This window comes from Solanum tuberosum, unplaced genomic scaffold (assembly GCF_000226075.1).
Source record: "Solanum tuberosum cultivar DM 1-3 516 R44 unplaced genomic scaffold, SolTub_3.0 scf00040, whole genome shotgun sequence".
NCBI lineage: Eukaryota > Viridiplantae > Streptophyta > Magnoliopsida > Solanales > Solanaceae > Solanum > Solanum tuberosum.
Window position 1 is genome coordinate 1,329,563 of NW_006238964.1, and position 17,623 is coordinate 1,347,185.

Below are 17,623 nucleotides of genomic sequence, written 5' to 3' on the forward strand. Positions count from 1 at the left end.
AAGCCCATTTTCCACCAAAAAAAAAAAAAAAACACCCCCCCCCCCCCCCCCCCCCCCCGTTTCAATTTGTTTGTCCTACTTTCCTTTGTATAGTCTGCTTCAAAAAGAATGCCTCTTCCTAATTTTGGCAACTCTTTAATTCTAACTTTCTACATGACTTATTTAAGATCACAAGATTAAAGAACATTTTTGTACAGTCTATATATATTTACTTTACGATGATAAGATTTAGAAGTCTTCTTTATTTTCTTTAACTCCGTACTAAGTAAAACTAGTCAAAAAAATTGAAACGGTAGGAGTATTTCTTTTTAGCTTTTACCCTTAGTGACACATTCTGATCATTGGTGGGGGGGTGGTGGAGTATGGTTTTGCAGCTTATTCCATGGATAACAATTTTCTGCTACCCGGGTAAACCCATATTTTGTTTCAAAACAATTCCTTCTTTTTGACTCCCGGGTGGATTTAGTGGTGTATTGCTTCTATCTAGGTAAAATGAGACCAGTATAATGAATACTTTCAACCCCATAATCGTTTTAGAAAGTAAAAACATATGCCACAACCTAGTTGGCACAAAATCATGTCAGGGTTTGATGAAGAACACCATGCTATGGTTAGTTGAATTTATTAAATGAATTTGTAGTTTCTGTAAGAGTTAAGAGTTCTATGATATATTTTCTTTCTAGAAGTGTGTTGCATGAACTGTGTTGGAGGGACTATAATCTCTTCCTTAAATGGGTATCTGTTGTTAACCTAGGGAAACTTTTGGAACACATCAGAGTTCAGCCGCTTACTATCGTTAATGCCTGCAGTCAATTATTATTATCTCCTTTAGTTCTTATCTCAGATACGTTAAACTTTTCCAAGCTTGTGTAAAATAAAGCTAATGCACTCATGGATTAATTGTTGCAGGGAAGGACAAATCGGTTGTTCTGTGGAGCATTCATGATCATGTGTCTACTTTGGCAGCAGCAGACCAGGGAGAAACAAAGTCTCCTGGATCTGGAGCAGGTAACTCGAAACCTTCTGCAGAAGGCCCTACTGTTCAAGCTCGAGGTATTTTCCAAGGACACGATGATACTGTAGAAGATGTTCAGTTTTGCCCTTCCAGGTAGCTATTGCATCTCCCACATTGTATAAGATATTGAGTTCAGTCCTTCAGTTTTTTTGTTAGGAGTTGTGATACTTGGTTGTTTGGGGTTAACACTGCCAAAACCTTCGTGTAATGTGAGCTTGATTGAAGCTGAGCTAATACACATATGAGCTGTCGTGTCGCATGTCATAGAAGAGAGAAAAATGAAGAAAACAACAGAAAGAAAAGCAATTTGTTCATTGCTTATCCTGGATTAATACATCCTTACTGGATTCCTCTTTTTGGATAAAGTGCGCAGGAGTTTTGCAGTGTTGGAGATGATTCCTGCCTTATACTCTGGGATGCAAGAGCTGGCTCTTCTCCTGCTGTCAAGGTTGTATTCATTTCTTTTACTGAAGCACTTAGTAACTTGTTTTTTACCCTTTTTCTGTGGATAAGCAGAGAGCTTCTCTTGATCTGTGCTTGTATAAAAATGACTTCCCCTGATTTTTAGTGAAATCTTACTATAGATATATGGCCTCTATGTGCGTGTGTGTAGAGGTCAGGAGGCATTTCTGTCATATTGCCTGTTCTTAAACTGTAGTTTGTGATATCAGATAGATAAGTGTCGTGTCCCAAAATCCCCCCTAGATGTGATTGGCAACCCAACACACACCACCGGCCAGGCAAATCCAGTTTTCATACCTTAACCATTAATTCACAGCATTTGATAAATTAATAAGTATTCAAACAATATGATAATCTTATATGTTTGCTATTTTTTTGAAGCCGGTAGCATGTATTCTTCTTCAGCATTGGATATGCTGGCCACCTTCAAAAGTGTGCTTACATAGATAGCTAATTACAAAAAGCCTAGGAAATCCACTCTCTGTATTTCATCTACTATACATTGCTCTTTACATCAAAAACATAAAGTAGAAATGCATTTCCCTTTGATCTTTTGAATGGAGTTTGAGCTTCCTTTGAAAATTCTCTCCTTCCTCTCCTTCCATATGGTCCACCATATGCAAGCTGGGACAGTTTTCCACCATCTCTTCTGGCTTTTGCTCACTCCCCTTCTGATCCAGCAGCTCAATAGATCAACAGTGAGCTCTGGCATTGTCCAGCTTTCCCCAGCCAAGGTAATGAATAGGGACCAGACTTAGGAAGTTACCTTGCAGTGGAGGAAGAGGCGACTGTTTGTTTCATTAGCTTCCATACAAAGAGGGCATATGCAAGCTAAGTGAAATTTCCTTTTCTGTAATGCCTCATGGGAGAGACATGCCTTCCCTACTACCATCCAGGAGAAACATTTCACCTTAGTAGGTGCTTTTCCAAGTAGCTTTCCAGGGTCCTCTATCCCTTCTTGTCATCTCTAATGCTTTGCAATTTCCTTGCAGTTATTTTTTGGTTGCTCCTGGTCATGTTTCCTTTGATATATGTTGTAGCACATTATATGAGAAAATTCTGTTCTCTGAACCATCTTCTTGAGTTAATTTAAGATGGAGTATAGTAAATCTTGGCGATATGTGGTAGTTAATAGCAGCAGGATTTAGGAAAAATGGTGATGGATAATTGTTAATTTTGAGGGGTGGTGATAATTCTTAGATTTACTTTTTGTGCCCATTCAGAAAAAACCATATAATGCCAATGCTAGGCACTTGTTGGCTTCTTGATTCTACTCCATACATCCCTATTTAATTGGTAGTTTGACTTGACACATTTACTTAGAGAAGAATTGTAAATAGGAGTTCAGTAATTGATAGGAGAACATGTTGGTCTATACATTAGTGTTTAGTCTTTTCAGAGAATAGATTAGAGAAAACGTTGTAATGCAAAGACCTTCCATTAAAGCCCCCCAAAGTAGATGTAAACCATACAGTTCTCGACTCTTCCACTTATGATGTCTTTCCATTAAATTATGCATCTATTTGTTTTGCATTCCTTGAATTGTCTCCTTTCTTATCATTTTTATCTCTGCGGTTGCTACTAAATTATTTGCTGTATCTTTTGGTCATAATCATGTCTCTAATTGGACTTTGCGATCTGATCATTTTTCCTGCAGGTAGAAAAGGCTCATAATGCTGATCTTCATTGTGTTGATTGGAATCCTCATGATGTAAATTATATATTGACCGGGTAATGATTGTAACTGTTTGTCCTATTGAACTCAATAAAGATGTTTAAGTAGGTTGATCCTTGGACAGTGCATTAAGCTTTCTGTAATATTTATGCGGTGTGTATCCTTTTTTTTTTCTCCCTTTATGTGAATGTCTGGTTCCATGATTCCACGGATGCTTTTCAATTTTTGTGGAAGCCTTAAATTATAGCTACGCCTCCTTCAGGTCGGCAGACAACACCGTTCGCATGTTTGATCGACGAAACCTCACTTCTGGGGGAGTGGGATCGCCTATACATATCTTTGAGGGCCATGCTGCTGCTGTGCTTTGTGTACAGGTTTGAGAGCTACTGACATATGTGCTTTCTTTTGCTGTCCACCCTTCTTTACATTGATAAGGGTTACCTATTTGCATGAGACCTGCACTGGTGTTTGATAAAAAATTCTGTTCCAGTGGTCCCCAGATAAATCATCAGTCTTTGGAAGTTCGGCAGAAGATGGTATCCTGAACATCTGGGATCATGAAAGGGTTAGAGATCCTTATCTTCTTATTTCTTTTGTGTCTTTCCTTTTCCTCATGTTCCATATGCTGAGGAAGTTCTTCTAATTAATGTTGAAAATCAAGTTGTTGACTCTTTAAAAAATCATTTTCATGACTTGCATAAAATAATGTATTTATATTATCCAATGATATAGAAAAAACATGGTTTTATGCATAAACCCAGAGAGGCTCTAAATTGACTGCTATTTTTTGGTATTATTTAAGCTCCTTTTTTCCCCCTAGTAAGGCATCATTATTTGTTAGACTCCATGATAATCGCAAGCCCTTTCTTTTGATCTATCTATTGACTGACATTGTTAAGGTTATAGCTTATCATTTGCTTCATTCAAGTGGTGACATTGTTTTGATTTATGGATTTTGTTCCTATCTAACAGTCAAAAGAAATTATACTTCACTGTTAGTAGTTTCAATGAAAATTATTTTCTCCCAGATTGGTAAGAGGGAGGACGGTGCTAGTAGGAAAGCTCCAGCATCTCCTCCAGGCTTATTCTTTCGTCATGCTGGACATAGGTATGCATTTTCTGTTCGATTATTTTGCACTAAATTTTGTTTGCACGGTTCCAGTTCACTTCTGCTTCTATACCCTTAATGTGTTTGGAGATGCTTCTGATTGACTATTATCAAAGCCCCTACCCTGTGACCCCAAAAGAAAAGAAAAAAAGAAGAGAAAATGGTGGGGCAGTGGGGGTTGGGTGGCAAGTCCAAAATAAAGAAGAGTGAACTCCACGGCAGTGATATTTTTTTTTTCTATGTAGTGATAACTTTTTATTGCTGTATATGTCAACAGATCAGTACATTGACCTTGCACCAAGATGGTGTCAAATTTTTATGGTTGTATATGTTGTATAGATGCCGTGCTGCATAAAACATCTCTGATCAGGCTTCCCTCCATGAACATCCTCTGTAGCCATTGGTATCAATTGTATTCCAGAGCATATTTTCTAGGCCATGTAGATGCTAAAGCCATTGGCACAGTGTAGTGCAGAGGGTCAGAGGGTCATCAATAATATTTATGCTCCTTATTTAAAAAAGAAAACCACGTATATTTATGACTTTGAAGTTAAGCAGAGAGCAACTGCATTCATATATACTCCATGTATGGAGTACTAACTTTGTGGATGACCATAGGGATAAGGTGGTCGACTTCCACTGGAATGTAGCAGATCCATGGACGATTGTTAGTGTCTCAGATGATGGAGAAAGTACTGGTGGAGGTGGTACATTACAGGTAACATCCAAACTTGTTATTATGCTGTTTAGTTGCTTTTATCCATCACACTAGGTCGACTTACAGATACATTTTATAATTCTCGGTATCTGATAAAACTAAAATTTGAAATCTATGTGGCATTTATTAAATTGTAAATGATGATTGGCGCACAATAAATTCAACAAGGCTTTGGCTTAAGCCTGATAAAGTTGAATGACATCTGCTTCTCTGTGAGAAATTGTTATGATTTTTGATCTTTTCTTCGCCTAAATACCCTTCACGAGTTCACCATAGTTAGCAAAAGACCTTCACCTTATCCTATTGTTGATTTTCTTTTATGTAAAGCCCAAATGTAATATGTGACAGTGCGTTAGCATCTTCAATTGACATTTCTTAAATCTCATTGTCCAATCTTTTGCAGATATGGCGAATGATTGATCTCATTTACAGATCAGAAGATGAGGTTCTAGATGAACTGGACAAGTTCAAGTCTCACCTGCTTACTTGTTCTTAGTGTCTCCACATAAGCGATGTCACTGATGTTCAAGTCATGTTAATGGAAAAACTAACACGAAGCTACGAGTTTGCAGTTGATCAAATGGCTAGCTTTTGAGATATTTATGTATTGAATCCCTTATTTAATCTTTACCACGGACTTGAAAGATTATGAAAACACCTCCTTTTAGGCATATAAATGGGCTTTGAGGAGTTTATGTGGCGTTTGGTTGAAAGAGAGAATTCCATGCATCTTTCTTTCCACAGTTGTAGTCCAAACAGTAATGCCTAAGAGCAGTAGTGTGGGATTTCAATGTCTAGAAAAGAGTTGAAAACTAATTAGTGTGTCGGAGAAGTTGAAGCTGTAATGAAGGTTTTATCGATCAAATTCTTATCTCTATAGTCCTTTTATTAGAATTGCTTGCATGTTTTTTCGATATTAGATTTCATGTTCCATAGTACATCTCAAGGTTTTGATTGTACAAACTGTTATCAACTATTTATTCAACAAAAGGAATAACTCTACAGTAAAATGGGAGCATATGGTGTCAAAAATTCTTTTAGTTCTTCAGAAAAGGTGAGGCAATAAGAATTGCTTTACTAATTACATCCAGTAGTTAATTTGTTTATTCATAGTAATAATTGCAATATTATGATACATCATATATATAAAGAAGATCAAATTGATAAACATATTTCTATTTTAGCTGGACTAGTTATTGGCTTCATTACTGTCTTTTAAAGATGATTGATTTACTAGGCCAGCTTAGCAGTGTTCAAATTCAGTGTCTACCTTTCCTTGTTTTGGAAATTCAGTTTAGAAATTATTATCAATATCTTGTAAGATTCAATAATGCAAATGCCAAATGCTGTTTCTTGATACTAACACCTTGTTTGGATATTGTATTGTATTGTTAGCTTAAATACAATGTTTGTTTTGATTGTTATTTAAGTTTTATTGTATCGTATTGGTTAAATTCATTTCTAAGTAACAATGAAAAGACTCATTTTATGTAATGACCGATTTGGTAAGATCACGTTGTTACCTTAATATTTTCTACTCATTTTGTCTTTGTTTATTATTAATAATCATATTTCATCTTTTATCCTATATTTTTATAGTAGCTTTACCCCGTACCTGACTTTTCTTGTAGGTTTATCATTCAAAATATGAATGAGTGACATTATGTATCGACAGAACGATACAATTTATCCAAACATTGTATTCCTTAAACAATCAATACAACAAAATATGATACATTATGTAAAAATACGCAACAACCATTTAAACAAAATGTAAAAAGTTACAGGAGGCGTCTAAATAAATTTATTTTGAAATTTTTTTGTAACCCTCTTTCTCTATCCCCATTTTTTTTTCTTTTTTAAAAATAAAATCTTTTTAGAAAAATGTTAAATTATTTGGTAACATATCATATTCAATCCAAATTAGAAAAGAGTGTATATAGAGTAGCATTAAGAAATAAAAAAAAAAGAGAATTAAATTTGGTTCCTGCCTAGAAATGCATAAAAGAAAAAAAGCTCCAAAAATTGTTCAGAGTTGAGTGTTTTGGCGTATTGAGTTGAGAAGTGAAGATGGATAGACGAAGATCTTTGTGGCTTACTGTCATCTTCATCTCTTTGTTATCTTCTGCTCACTCCTTTTATTTACCTGGCGTTGCTCCTCGCAATGTTCAAACTGTATGTTCCTCTTTCTTTACTCAAATCTTTTTTTTTTTTTTTTTTTGTATTCCTACAAAAAAAAGTGAATTTAGTGTTGATAACCATTTTTTGAATGGTTTAGACCCTTTTGAAATCTTGGGGTTTTAGTAATTTCAGTAGTCTGAGTTGTTGCGACTGAGAAGGGTTTGGATCTGTTGATTTTTGACCGACTGGCGAGGTTTTGAGAGAGAGTATGTCCTGTTTTGATCTGGGGTTCTGTTTTTTTCCCTCGTTGGATAATGGGTATGATTAATGATCTATTTTAGTTGATAGACCAATCCCATTCAGGCAATCGAAGTGCTTTGATGAGTGAATACATTTGATTGATACCTAATCTGTGTTTTCCAGCTTAGATGAAATAAACAGAGAAATGTAGTGTGTGTTTAGCTCTGAATTCTCATTTCTTGAGAGAGGAAGAAGCTGTGAGGATCTTATTCTTAAGCAAATGTTGCTTTGGGTGTTGAGCTTGATTGACTCGAAGACTGAAGCTGTTTGACATGGTTTAAGCATAGAATGTTATGGAAATTGTGTATGGGATTATTAGGTACATTTTGGATTGGTTGTTTGGGATCGAAAAATCAGAAAAGAGTATCTGTTGAAAGATACAATTTTTTTTATGTTTGAGCATCTATCTTTTGGATTTCTATTTACTGTTTGATTGTTGCTCCTTGTGAAAATTTTCTGGAAACTCTATGAAGCTGCCTTCCTCACTTCGTCTTTGGGTTTCTGAGTTGTGAACCTCTTCCTTTCCTGCTGGTTTCTCTGTCATGTTTGATTGTTTCTCACCAGCTTTCTTTTTCAACTTTTTTCAGGGTGAACCTCTTAATATCAAAGTGAACAAGCTGTCATCTACAAAAACACAACTTCCCTATGACTACTACTTCTTGAAGTACTGCAGGCCTACCAAGATTTTGAATAGTGCAGAGAATTTAGGGGAGGTTCTGCGAGGTGATCGCATAGAGAATTCAGTGTATAGTGTAAGGAAATTTTTTCTATCTAATCTATAATTGCTGAAGGAAAAAGAAGAAAAGTTTTTTTTCCCCTAATATGTGCTTATGAGCTACCTTGCTGAGTGAATCTATCCTTGTGAATTATTTTACAGTTTCAAATGAGACAAGAACAACCATGCCAAGTGATTTGTAAGCAAAAGCTCAATGCTGAATCTGCAAAGAACTTCAAGGAGATGATTGATGATGAATACAGAGTTAATATGTAAGATTAAATTTAGTCTGCTCGTCCCCTAAATTTACTTTAATCCTCATGAACATGATTTTGACTCATATTTTACACATCAATTAAATCACAGAGGTGATGTGGAAGACAAATTTTGTTTTACTCTTTTCCCATGAGAATTTGGTTTAGTCCTACCGTGCATTATTTTTAAATCATGCTTTTATGTCTGAATTAAAATTCAGTGTTGAATGTTCATCTAATGATGCAGGATTTTGGATAACCTTCCAGTTGCAGTTCTTAGACAAAGGCGGGATGGAATTAAATCAATTACTTATGAGCATGGTTTCCGTGTTGGATTCAAGGGGAATTATGCTGGGGTTTGTACAGTCTTGGAATTGCTATAGACTGATAGCTTAGTCCTCACAAATTTAGTCTAACTGTTTTTGCATTCACTTTCTGATAGAGCAAAGAGGAGAAATATTTCATCAACAACCACTTGAGCTTCCGAGTCATGTACCACAAGGATCCTGAAACCGATACTGCTCGTATTGTTGGATTTGAAGTGACACCAAACAGGTTTCAGTGCTTTACATCTAGGCCTTGTGTCTTTCTTTTTTCTTTCCTTTTCCTCTCTATGTCCTGGGGTTGGGGAGAGGAATTATGTCCTTGCTCTTCTTTTCTCATGTGATTTTTATTGATAGCATTAATCATGAGTACAAGGAGTGGGATGAAAAGAACCCTCAGGTGACAACGTGCAATGAGAAAACAAAAGATTTGGTTCCAGGTAGCTCTGTTCCCCAAGAAGTAGATGCAGATAAGGATGTTGTATTCACCTATGATGTTTCTTTCGAGGTATTCTCTAATTGAACTTTTGTCCTTCCTACGTTAGGCTTGAAGCAGTTATTCTTTGGCTGCAGATATCTTAGTTACTATTGTTGTTCTTCCTTAGGAAAGCGATGTAAAATGGGCTTCTCGTTGGGATACATACCTGCTCATGAATGATGATCAGATTCATTGGTTTTCCATCATAAATTCCCTTATGATTGTCCTATTCCTTTCTGGTATGGTTGCGATGATCATGATGAGAACTTTGTACAGAGATATCGCAAACTATAATCAATTGGAAACGCAAGATGAGGCTCAGGAAGAAACAGGATGGAAACTTGTTCATGGGGATGTTTTTCGTGTTCCAACTAATTCTGGGTTACTGTGTGTTTATGTCGGAACTGGTGTCCAAATATTTGGTATGACACTTGTGACAATGATTTTCGCTCTTCTGGGTTTCTTATCACCTTCAAATCGTGGTGGGCTTATGACTGCTATGGTTCTACTATGGGTTTTCATGGGCTTGTTAGCTGGCTATTCTTCTGCTCGTTTCTACAAAATGTTCAAAGGAACAGAGTGGAAAAGGATTACCTTGAAAACTGCTTTCATGTTCCCCGGAATACTTTTTGCCATCTTCTTTGTGCTGAATGCTCTTATCTGGGAAGAGCATTCTTCTGGAGCATTGCCATTTGGCACTATGTTGGCTCTAGTGTGCTTGTGGTTTGGGATTTCAGTACCTTTAGTATTTGTTGGCAGCTACCTTGGTTACAAAAAACCAGCCATTGAAGACCCTGTCAAGACGAACAAAATCCCCAGGCAAGTACCAGAGCAAGCATGGTATATGAAACCGGCCTTTTCGGTACTTATTGGGGGCATCCTTCCTTTTGGAGCTGTTTTCATCGAGCTATTCTTCATCTTGACGTCCATATGGCTGAACCAGTTCTACTACATCTTTGGCTTCCTCTTCATTGTTTTCGTGATCTTGATAATCACATGTGCAGAGATAACTGTTGTGCTGTGCTACTTCCAGTTGTGCAGTGAAGACTATAATTGGTGGTGGAGAGCTTATCTGACTGCTGGATCCTCCGCATTATACTTGTTTCTCTACTCTATTTTCTATTTCTTCACCAAGTTGGAGATCAGCAAACTGGTTTCAGGCATATTGTACTTTGGTTACATGTTGATCGCATCATATGCCTTCTTTGTGTTGACAGGAACAATTGGCTTCTATGCTTGCTTCTGGTTTGTTCGGAAGATCTACTCCTCGGTGAAGATTGATTGATCGGAGGAGAGAGCTCATAGCTTATTATTAGTATAGTGAAAAGGGTCTGTAATCTAAAGTTCTGTTGATGCTGAGATTAGGAAAAAAGGCACTAAAATTCTCACTCCATAGCACAATGTGGGCCAAAGAGTAAGTTGCAGCCTGTATAACAGTTCAGCCTTCTGGTATTAGCTTAGGCTTGGCTTGTAACATTTCCATTTTCTCTTCCGTTACACTGTTGCTTAATTTGTTTTTTTTTTAGCAATGCATCTGGTAGGTCCTGGTAAAAGAAGTTTTGCTCAAATCTTATCAACAAAATCTCATATGCTCATCTTAGAAACCACTTAAAGTTGGATCAATTTAGAATATTAGTAATATTAAATTATTGTGCGAGAACAGTTCTGTGATATATCCTTTTAACACAATTCAGCTCTCCTGTTTTTGATTTTGGATTAACAGTGTTTGGAAATTTTCGAAACGCTAGCCTCTCTCTAATTCACTTCTACTGGGAAAAAAAATGCTCACAATACCAATAGAGTACATCCTGTTAGGTTTGCTCAGTTATTGAGTCAATTTATTCCAAAATATAAACTATTTTGAGTTTGGCAAGAAATAGCTAAAACAATGGCTTGAAATGGGCCAAAGATAAAAAAAATTGGTAAGAAATCAATTCAAGTTTGAAACTGTGTTTAGAAGTCACTTCAGAATAATTAGAATTTAAGTCTCTTAGAACCGAGCAAAACGTGTTCCCAACACAAATTTTAGTTATCATGTGAAAGATGTCTTCCTCTTAATGGCAGAATTTCATAGGGGCCACTTCTAATAACAATGTTGATTTCAAACTTGATGGCAATGATAACTATTTTTCTGGACCAGGGTTAGAGATGGTTTAAATATATGCATACATACATAATGGGTATCATTTACATACATATTTCACTACAAGTATGAGCAAGTATTTTTCTCTCATAACTAGGAAAGGCAAAGAAGAAAGATGAGGTATAACTGTCGTTAGCATATATAGATAGACCCTCAAAGGCCAAAAGTGGTGCATACGACCCAGATATTTACCATATGCAGGGCGTACCTAAGAAATAAGACAATGTTAATGGCAATTATTCGGTCCAAAATCAACCCAAGAAGCACAGGCACCTAATAAAAAAATTCCTGTAGTAGGTATGACTTTGGTATCAAGATGTACATACTGCCATTAGTGATATTCTCACCAACTAAGCTAAAAAATAAATCCTCAGCCAGAGTACACTTTCGTTCTCCCATTCTTCTGCCTGCAATTCAAAGTGATATCTCGTTAGCAGTCCAAAGGGGTGGGGGAGGGGCAGCAACAGTGGATTAAGAGAAGGTAGCACTGACCAAAAAACATCTTTCTTTTCTTGTGCTAATAACTCTTCAAACGAAATATCAGGCAAATCAGCTTCTGTGTTTTCAACTAGTTCATTGGATTTTGCTTTCATTTCCATGTCCGCACCAATTTCAAGCATCTTCCAAAAAGGGAAAAAAAAAGGGTCAATAGAAAGTGGCAAAGTACAGACTCAAGGAATCAACTTTGCAAGAAGAGATTCTAACACGGCGCAAGGGGAAAAAGAACAAAACTGGAGATTGGAAGTTAACCAACCATAAGAAAAGAATTTTAACGCTGAATTCACAACGTGATAGTATAGTACGATTTTATACCTTCTTGTAAGCTGGCGAGAGCTTCAGTTGTTGCTGCAGCCAATTATATACAAAAGCATCCTCTTCCAATCGCTTTTGTTCTAATTCTAGCTTGTATATCTTGCAGTCATAAGAAAATCAGTTGATATTTCTATTGGGAATGAGTGAAAAATAAATTTCCAACTCAAGAAAACTCGACAGAAGGGAGATGTCCACTACCTGCTGCCGTAGGCGAACAAAGGAAGACCTATCAGCCTTAAAGAGTAAGGCCTTTGTTATTGTGAATCTTCGTTGAATGACCTCAGACCTGTTGAGGAAGAACACATGTAATTACTGATACAGAGGATACACACTGTCTCTACTCTTATTTTTTATATTTTTTGGGAGCAGGAATGTGATGAAGAGAAAGTATAGGAACAGAAGGGCTAAGAATTCCAAAATTTCTTCCTGCACAGGGGATAAGTACAAATTTGACATAAAACTCATAGCAAAGCTCTTCATACAAAGAAGAATGTTGTGCAAGAGGACCAATGAGCACATTAAAAATATAGGTGCTTTGGAAGGTCATGACTCATGTGATATAATATGTAGTCATTGAATTAAACCCAATAGAAAACTGAAGGCCTGGAATCTGGATGGAGAAGAAGGGGGTGAGGGTGGCAAAATAAGGTATCTTTGACAAAGGTTGATTTGCATGTGTTCAGGACTGGAAAACACTTTGGAAAAGAAATGTCAAAATCATAAGCAGTCATAACTTTGTAAGAAGCTATATTTTAGCCTCACGGATCTTTTGTAAATCTGGCTCCCAGCACAGAATTTTGTGCTGATGGATATACTGTTACCATAGAATAGAAAAAATTAATAATAGTGAACATACTTGTGCTGTAGCTCATTCCTTGCTTCAACCAAGCAATTAACAAATTGACCAACCTGCATCATAAAACAACAATTTACGAATCTCAAAAATCTGCACAATCAAAGCCAATCCAAATATCTAAAACAAAAGAATGAAAATCCTAAGAGAAAATGACTTGGGAGAATGACACTCATTTAATCAAGCTAGATTATATTAACTTCATTTAAATTGACAGAAGTAGGAGAGCAATGGTGAATACCGTTATGTCCTCCATTCATAACTAGAGTAAATCCCAAATGGAAACTTCTCTCTGTAGATGTACACATCATATTACAATACCAGGATAGCTATGCTAATAGATTAGTCATGAGTTGTAACTTTAATGCATTACTGAGAAGTTCTAACTTCTCAAGAGTGGCATAGACAGCTTTAGGCAGAATATACCACAAGAAGGTTGGTATCACAAAACTTCTCTCTTGTTCACTTGGAACAAAAAGGCCATGACTGCCAAATCTAAACCGACCCATTTTTGTCTACCTTGCACTATGGTCAACAGATGTTTGACTCCACTAATCCAACCAATAGAAAAATCAAATGAGTGACCAAAGTTACATCTCAGGAACTTCATCTAATGAATGTTGTCTTAAGCCAGTCTGTTAAGCAATTACCCTACTGTGCATTCGGAAAATCAGTTAAGAGAGAAGCATGGATCATCAGTGCCACCCGATAAATATGATCCCATGCAACCAAGAAGCCTCGACTGAAATTTATGCTTCCTGATCAGCTAATTAACTACATAATATGTCTCTGCTTCATTGATCACCTCCAAGCATAATTTTCCTCTAGGATGGGCACCGGACCGGAATGAACCGGTACCGGACGGTTTGACCGGGTTGTTGACCGGTACCGGGATGAACCGGACCGGAATTATCGGGATAGAAGCTCGGTTCCGTCCCGTCCCACTATATACCGGACCGGAACGGGATGGGATAAACGGGACGGCACATATAGCTATTTCAAAAAAAATAAAAATTTTGAGTTATTTTGAATTACAAAAATATGAATATTTTTTTATTTTTCTAAGTTTAATAGTTTATAGTATTTAACTTTTAAAATTTATAATGTAATTTTACTTAAATTTATTTTAAAGATATTCTTTTTTAATTTTTACTTATATAAGTTTGTAAGTTAAGTTTAATAAAATTTTTTGTTTATAAGTTATACTTATAATTTGAAATTTAAATAACTTAAGTTTGTAATTTTAAAAAGTTAAATAAACAAAAAAGAAATGCTAATAAAAGTATAAAACAATGACACAAATACTATTTTTAATTTTAATTAAAAATGATTTACCGGGACCGGACCGGAACGGAGATGAACCGGTACCAATCATGATACCATTCCGTTACGTGTACCGGCTCAATGTATCCCATTCCGTTCTGAATACTACCAGAACGGACCGGAATGGTACCAGAATTCCGGTACCGGTACAACCCGGTCTGGTGCCCAGTCTTATGCCTCTCTACCCTACCTTTGTGGGGTAAGGTCTGCGTACACCACACCCTCCCTAGACTCCACTTGTGAGACTATACTGGGTTTGTTGGTGTTGTGCTGATATGTCTGGGATCCACAACAGATTTTACAAGCTGGTAGTTGATAAAAGAGTGGGCAAAATAATAGTGTTCTTGCTGAGCACTTGCTGCATATCCCTAAATTCCTAATACTCCATTTAGATAAGCAACGAGCTCACACAAACTTGAAACTGATACCCACAACCTGGAAAGATGTTTCCACTTGCTAAGGTATAACTCAGAAATCCTGATGCAGAATCATATCTTCGAGGCAGAAAACTTTAGAGAGACCAAGCCTAGTGTTGGCCTTCAGTCTTGAAGGTTGTGAGGAGCATTGTCTTGAAATGCATTCTCAAGGGGTACCTTGAGCTCACTAGCAAGTTGAGGCGTTTTCCCCTGTGCTTCAGGCACACCTTCATCTGCACCTTCTCTAAGGATATATATCTATGGATTTGGCTACCATTATGCTACCCCCCAGTGAAAAGCTAATACTTCACAAAGTTCCAAGAAGTCAATTTCTCGATTCCTACCTAAGGTGGGATACTCATTCAATGCATAGACACCTGAAAAATTGAGGTAATTTTATTAATAATCATTACCAAGGTGGTACTGATAGATAACCCAAAAAGTGTGGATCTGCCCCCTTTAATAGGTTAGATATGATTGGGGCTTTGCGCACTTTGTAATTGTTAACCCACTCCCGTCTGCCTTGGTGCTGTCATACCGTTAATAAAATATCATTACTTATCAAGAAAAAAAGACAATTATTTGTGCTACATCATCTACAACGTTTCTCCTAATCCAAAAGTGCAGATCTTTTTTTTTACCAGGTTAACCTAAAGTATAGCTTTTGGAGACATCTAGACTTTACGGAATGAAATGTATTCCTCTTTCCCTTCAAAACACTTGTTTTCATTTATGACCATATTGTCCAGATGATGCCTAACGGAATTTCCCTCTAGCTTTGGCTCTGTATCTTATCTATTCTTTGTCCCTGTCAGCTGCTGATTTGTTATTTCAAGTCGTTTGGCATCAACCACTTGACTCTAAAAATTATCATAAACATTGACCAAATTTTTGAATTAATATTCTCCTTCCAATTAATTAATTGACTCAGTACACCTAAACAACTTCTTCACTTACTACCTCAAATTAATATTTTCCTTCCAACTAATTATGTTAAACGTGTCTTCATTAAAACAAACTGATTAGCCCCCAAACTGTTACTCTTGAAAAAGACTGGAGTAGCTTCAACAAACAAACACTACCCTGGATAATTTTTAATTCCTGTCTTATGAACTAGACAAAGAAATCGTTAAAAAGGCGAGGAAACCTACTATCCAACTGCTGGCAAACATTGAATTGTGTAACACTTTTACCTAGTCCCCAATGTATGACAAGATTTAGCCTTATGGAGAGTTGAAATTAAGCCGAACCAATGCTCAAGCTCATGAAACCTTAAAGCAAATACTATTCATATTCAAGTTTGAAATGCAGATATCCTTTATCATGAAGGTTGAATATAGAACAAACAACAACATACCTAGTGAAATCTCACTAAGTGGAGTTGGGGGAGGGTAGAGTGTACGCGGACTTTAACCCTACCTCTTGGAGGTAGAGAGGTTGTTTTCGAGAGACCCTCAGCTCAGAATCTCAGTACAAACATCACAGGCAGGTAAGCTATACAGTGATGAACAGCCTTCTAATTCAACAATAAACACATCAATACGCAAACTTTACTAAATTCAAAGATTGGTATATGCTGTATACAATTATTAATAATCAAGCAGACAAAAGAAAGAGTAACAAAACCTGAGCCAGAGTCAATCCATTCGACTCATGAGACTTAACAAGCTCATCGTAATGTTGCTTAATTTTCCTCTGAGTTGCACTAGAAGACTTGGTAAAAGGGTATAAACACACCAATTCCTCTTTCTCCTTCACAACCCCAGAATCCCTCTTCCCTTCCTCTTCACTATTCGAAGCGGGTCTCTTCTTCTTAGCCCGTTTCTTTTTCTTCGTCTTCTCTTTATCCTTATCCTCTTCCACCCTTTCCGCATCAAGACCCGATTCAATCTTATTCGGGGCATCATCACCCAATTCATTACCAAACAGTTTCACCCATTTAGGTGAATTTGAAGGTAAGATCTCGAGAAGAATAGAATGGGTGAAATGGGTCGGGTCAGATTGATGCGTAATCTCCGGTTGTTCATCATTCTTAGATTCCTGTTGTATAGACAAGTCTTGTCGGACTTTAATTAGGTGTTGATGAGTGTCATTAATCTTCTTCTTAGTAAGCTTAGAGTAAAGAGAAAAAATGAGAATGGTGAGAGAACAAAATGAGAAAGTGAAGAAGAAAAGCAATAAAGGGGACAATAGTGATTGCTGCTGCTGGTGTTGGTGTTGGTGGTGATGAATGTGACAGTAGGGTGGAGAAAATGGTTCAGAAGTGAAGAAAAAGAAGAGAAAATTAGGAGTCGCCGCCATGGGAATGCGTCATTTACAGAAGAGAAAACAGAGACACACAGTAGTTAGCACCTGGAGTTTTTGGATATGTAGAGACTAACCGCAGTTTCTTCTAAACACTGACTCTATACTTTTTAGTCCATCTATCTATTCTATTACAATATGTTTTTTTTTCTTTTTTGGGTTTCCATCTACTAATTTCGGTTGACATATTGAAGCCCGATTAAATTTAATACTCATATTCTACATATTTTGTTTTTTGTTATCACTTAATTGTTGTTAGAATGATTATTAGGTATTGTTTCATAAGGTATGTTTGAAAAAAAATAGAGTACAGGTATAATTATTATTAAAAAATAGAGTGAAATATAAAATAAGATTATTTAAATAATAAATTAAAGCAACACAATGATGAGATCACACCAAATCATTCGTTGCATAATATGAGACTTCTTCTTACTATTTAAGAATGAATTTAATCAAAACAAATATTATATTTAAACTAACAACATATTGCAATAGATAAGGGATAATGATATGAAAAATATCCCAACTTTGATCGGATTTGTTGTTGCGATACTAAACTTTCATGAAGACCTATTACCTCCCTAGACTATTTAATACCT

General features: G+C 36.5%; 3 protein-coding genes across 3 annotated transcripts in view; 2 read left to right on the forward strand and 1 right to left on the reverse strand.

Moving 5' to 3' along the window:
* Positions 1–5,897, forward strand: part of LOC102588976 (WD-40 repeat-containing protein MSI4-like) — a 12,365-nt gene extending 6,468 nt beyond the window's left edge. Inside the window, exons 8-15 of the mRNA XM_006342924.2 lie at positions 910–1,108; positions 1,382–1,463; positions 3,135–3,208; positions 3,415–3,526; positions 3,643–3,717; positions 4,181–4,260; positions 4,879–4,978; positions 5,382–5,897. Coding sequence (XP_006342986.1) covers positions 910–1,108; positions 1,382–1,463; positions 3,135–3,208; positions 3,415–3,526; positions 3,643–3,717; positions 4,181–4,260; positions 4,879–4,978; positions 5,382–5,474 — 815 coding nt within the window. The 3' untranslated portion in view covers positions 5,475–5,897. The remainder of the gene's footprint in view (positions 1–909; positions 1,109–1,381; positions 1,464–3,134; positions 3,209–3,414; positions 3,527–3,642; positions 3,718–4,180; positions 4,261–4,878; positions 4,979–5,381) is intronic.
* A 1,033-nt stretch (positions 5,898–6,930) lies between these two features.
* On the forward strand, positions 6,931–10,737 carry LOC102589292 (transmembrane 9 superfamily member 7). The gene is made up of 7 exons (XM_006342925.2): positions 6,931–7,153; positions 7,987–8,151; positions 8,277–8,386; positions 8,616–8,724; positions 8,811–8,923; positions 9,049–9,199; positions 9,297–10,737. Exons 1-7 carry the CDS (start codon positions 7,049–7,051, stop codon positions 10,452–10,454), a joined length of 1,911 nt encoding a protein of 636 aa, XP_006342987.1. The 5' UTR covers positions 6,931–7,048; the 3' UTR covers positions 10,455–10,737.
* A 691-nt stretch (positions 10,738–11,428) lies between these two features.
* LOC102589623 (uncharacterized) lies at positions 11,429–17,144 on the reverse strand. The gene is made up of 6 exons (XM_006342926.2): positions 16,344–17,144; positions 12,982–13,034; positions 12,324–12,411; positions 12,126–12,224; positions 11,805–11,932; positions 11,429–11,719 (listed from the first exon to the last, which is right to left on the reverse strand). The coding sequence occupies exons 1-6, from the start codon at positions 17,016–17,018 to the stop codon at positions 11,683–11,685; spliced, it is 1,080 nt and encodes a 359-aa protein (XP_006342988.1). The 5' UTR covers positions 17,019–17,144; the 3' UTR covers positions 11,429–11,682.
* Positions 17,145–17,623: the final 479 nt, after the last annotated feature.

Coding starts and splice junctions, on each gene's coding strand:
- LOC102589623 (XM_006342926.2), bottom strand. CDS start 17,018: ATGGCGGCGACTCCTAATTTTCTCTTCTTTTTCTTCACTTCTGAACCA. Junction 13,035..16,343: donor ATGGATTGACTCTGGCTCAG/GTTTTGTTACTC, acceptor TTTATGATGCAG/GTTGGTCAATTTGTTAATTG. Junction 12,225..12,323: donor TTGTTCGCCTACGGCAGCAG/GTAGTGGACATC, acceptor TATGACTGCAAG/ATATACAAGCTAGAATTAGA.
- LOC102589292 (XM_006342925.2), top strand. CDS start 7,049: ATGGATAGACGAAGATCTTTGTGGCTTACTGTCATCTTCATCTCTTTG. Junction 7,154..7,986: donor CTCCTCGCAATGTTCAAACT/GTATGTTCCTCT, acceptor AACTTTTTTCAG/GGTGAACCTCTTAATATCAA. Junction 8,725..8,810: donor TCAAGGGGAATTATGCTGGG/GTTTGTACAGTC, acceptor ACTTTCTGATAG/AGCAAAGAGGAGAAATATTT.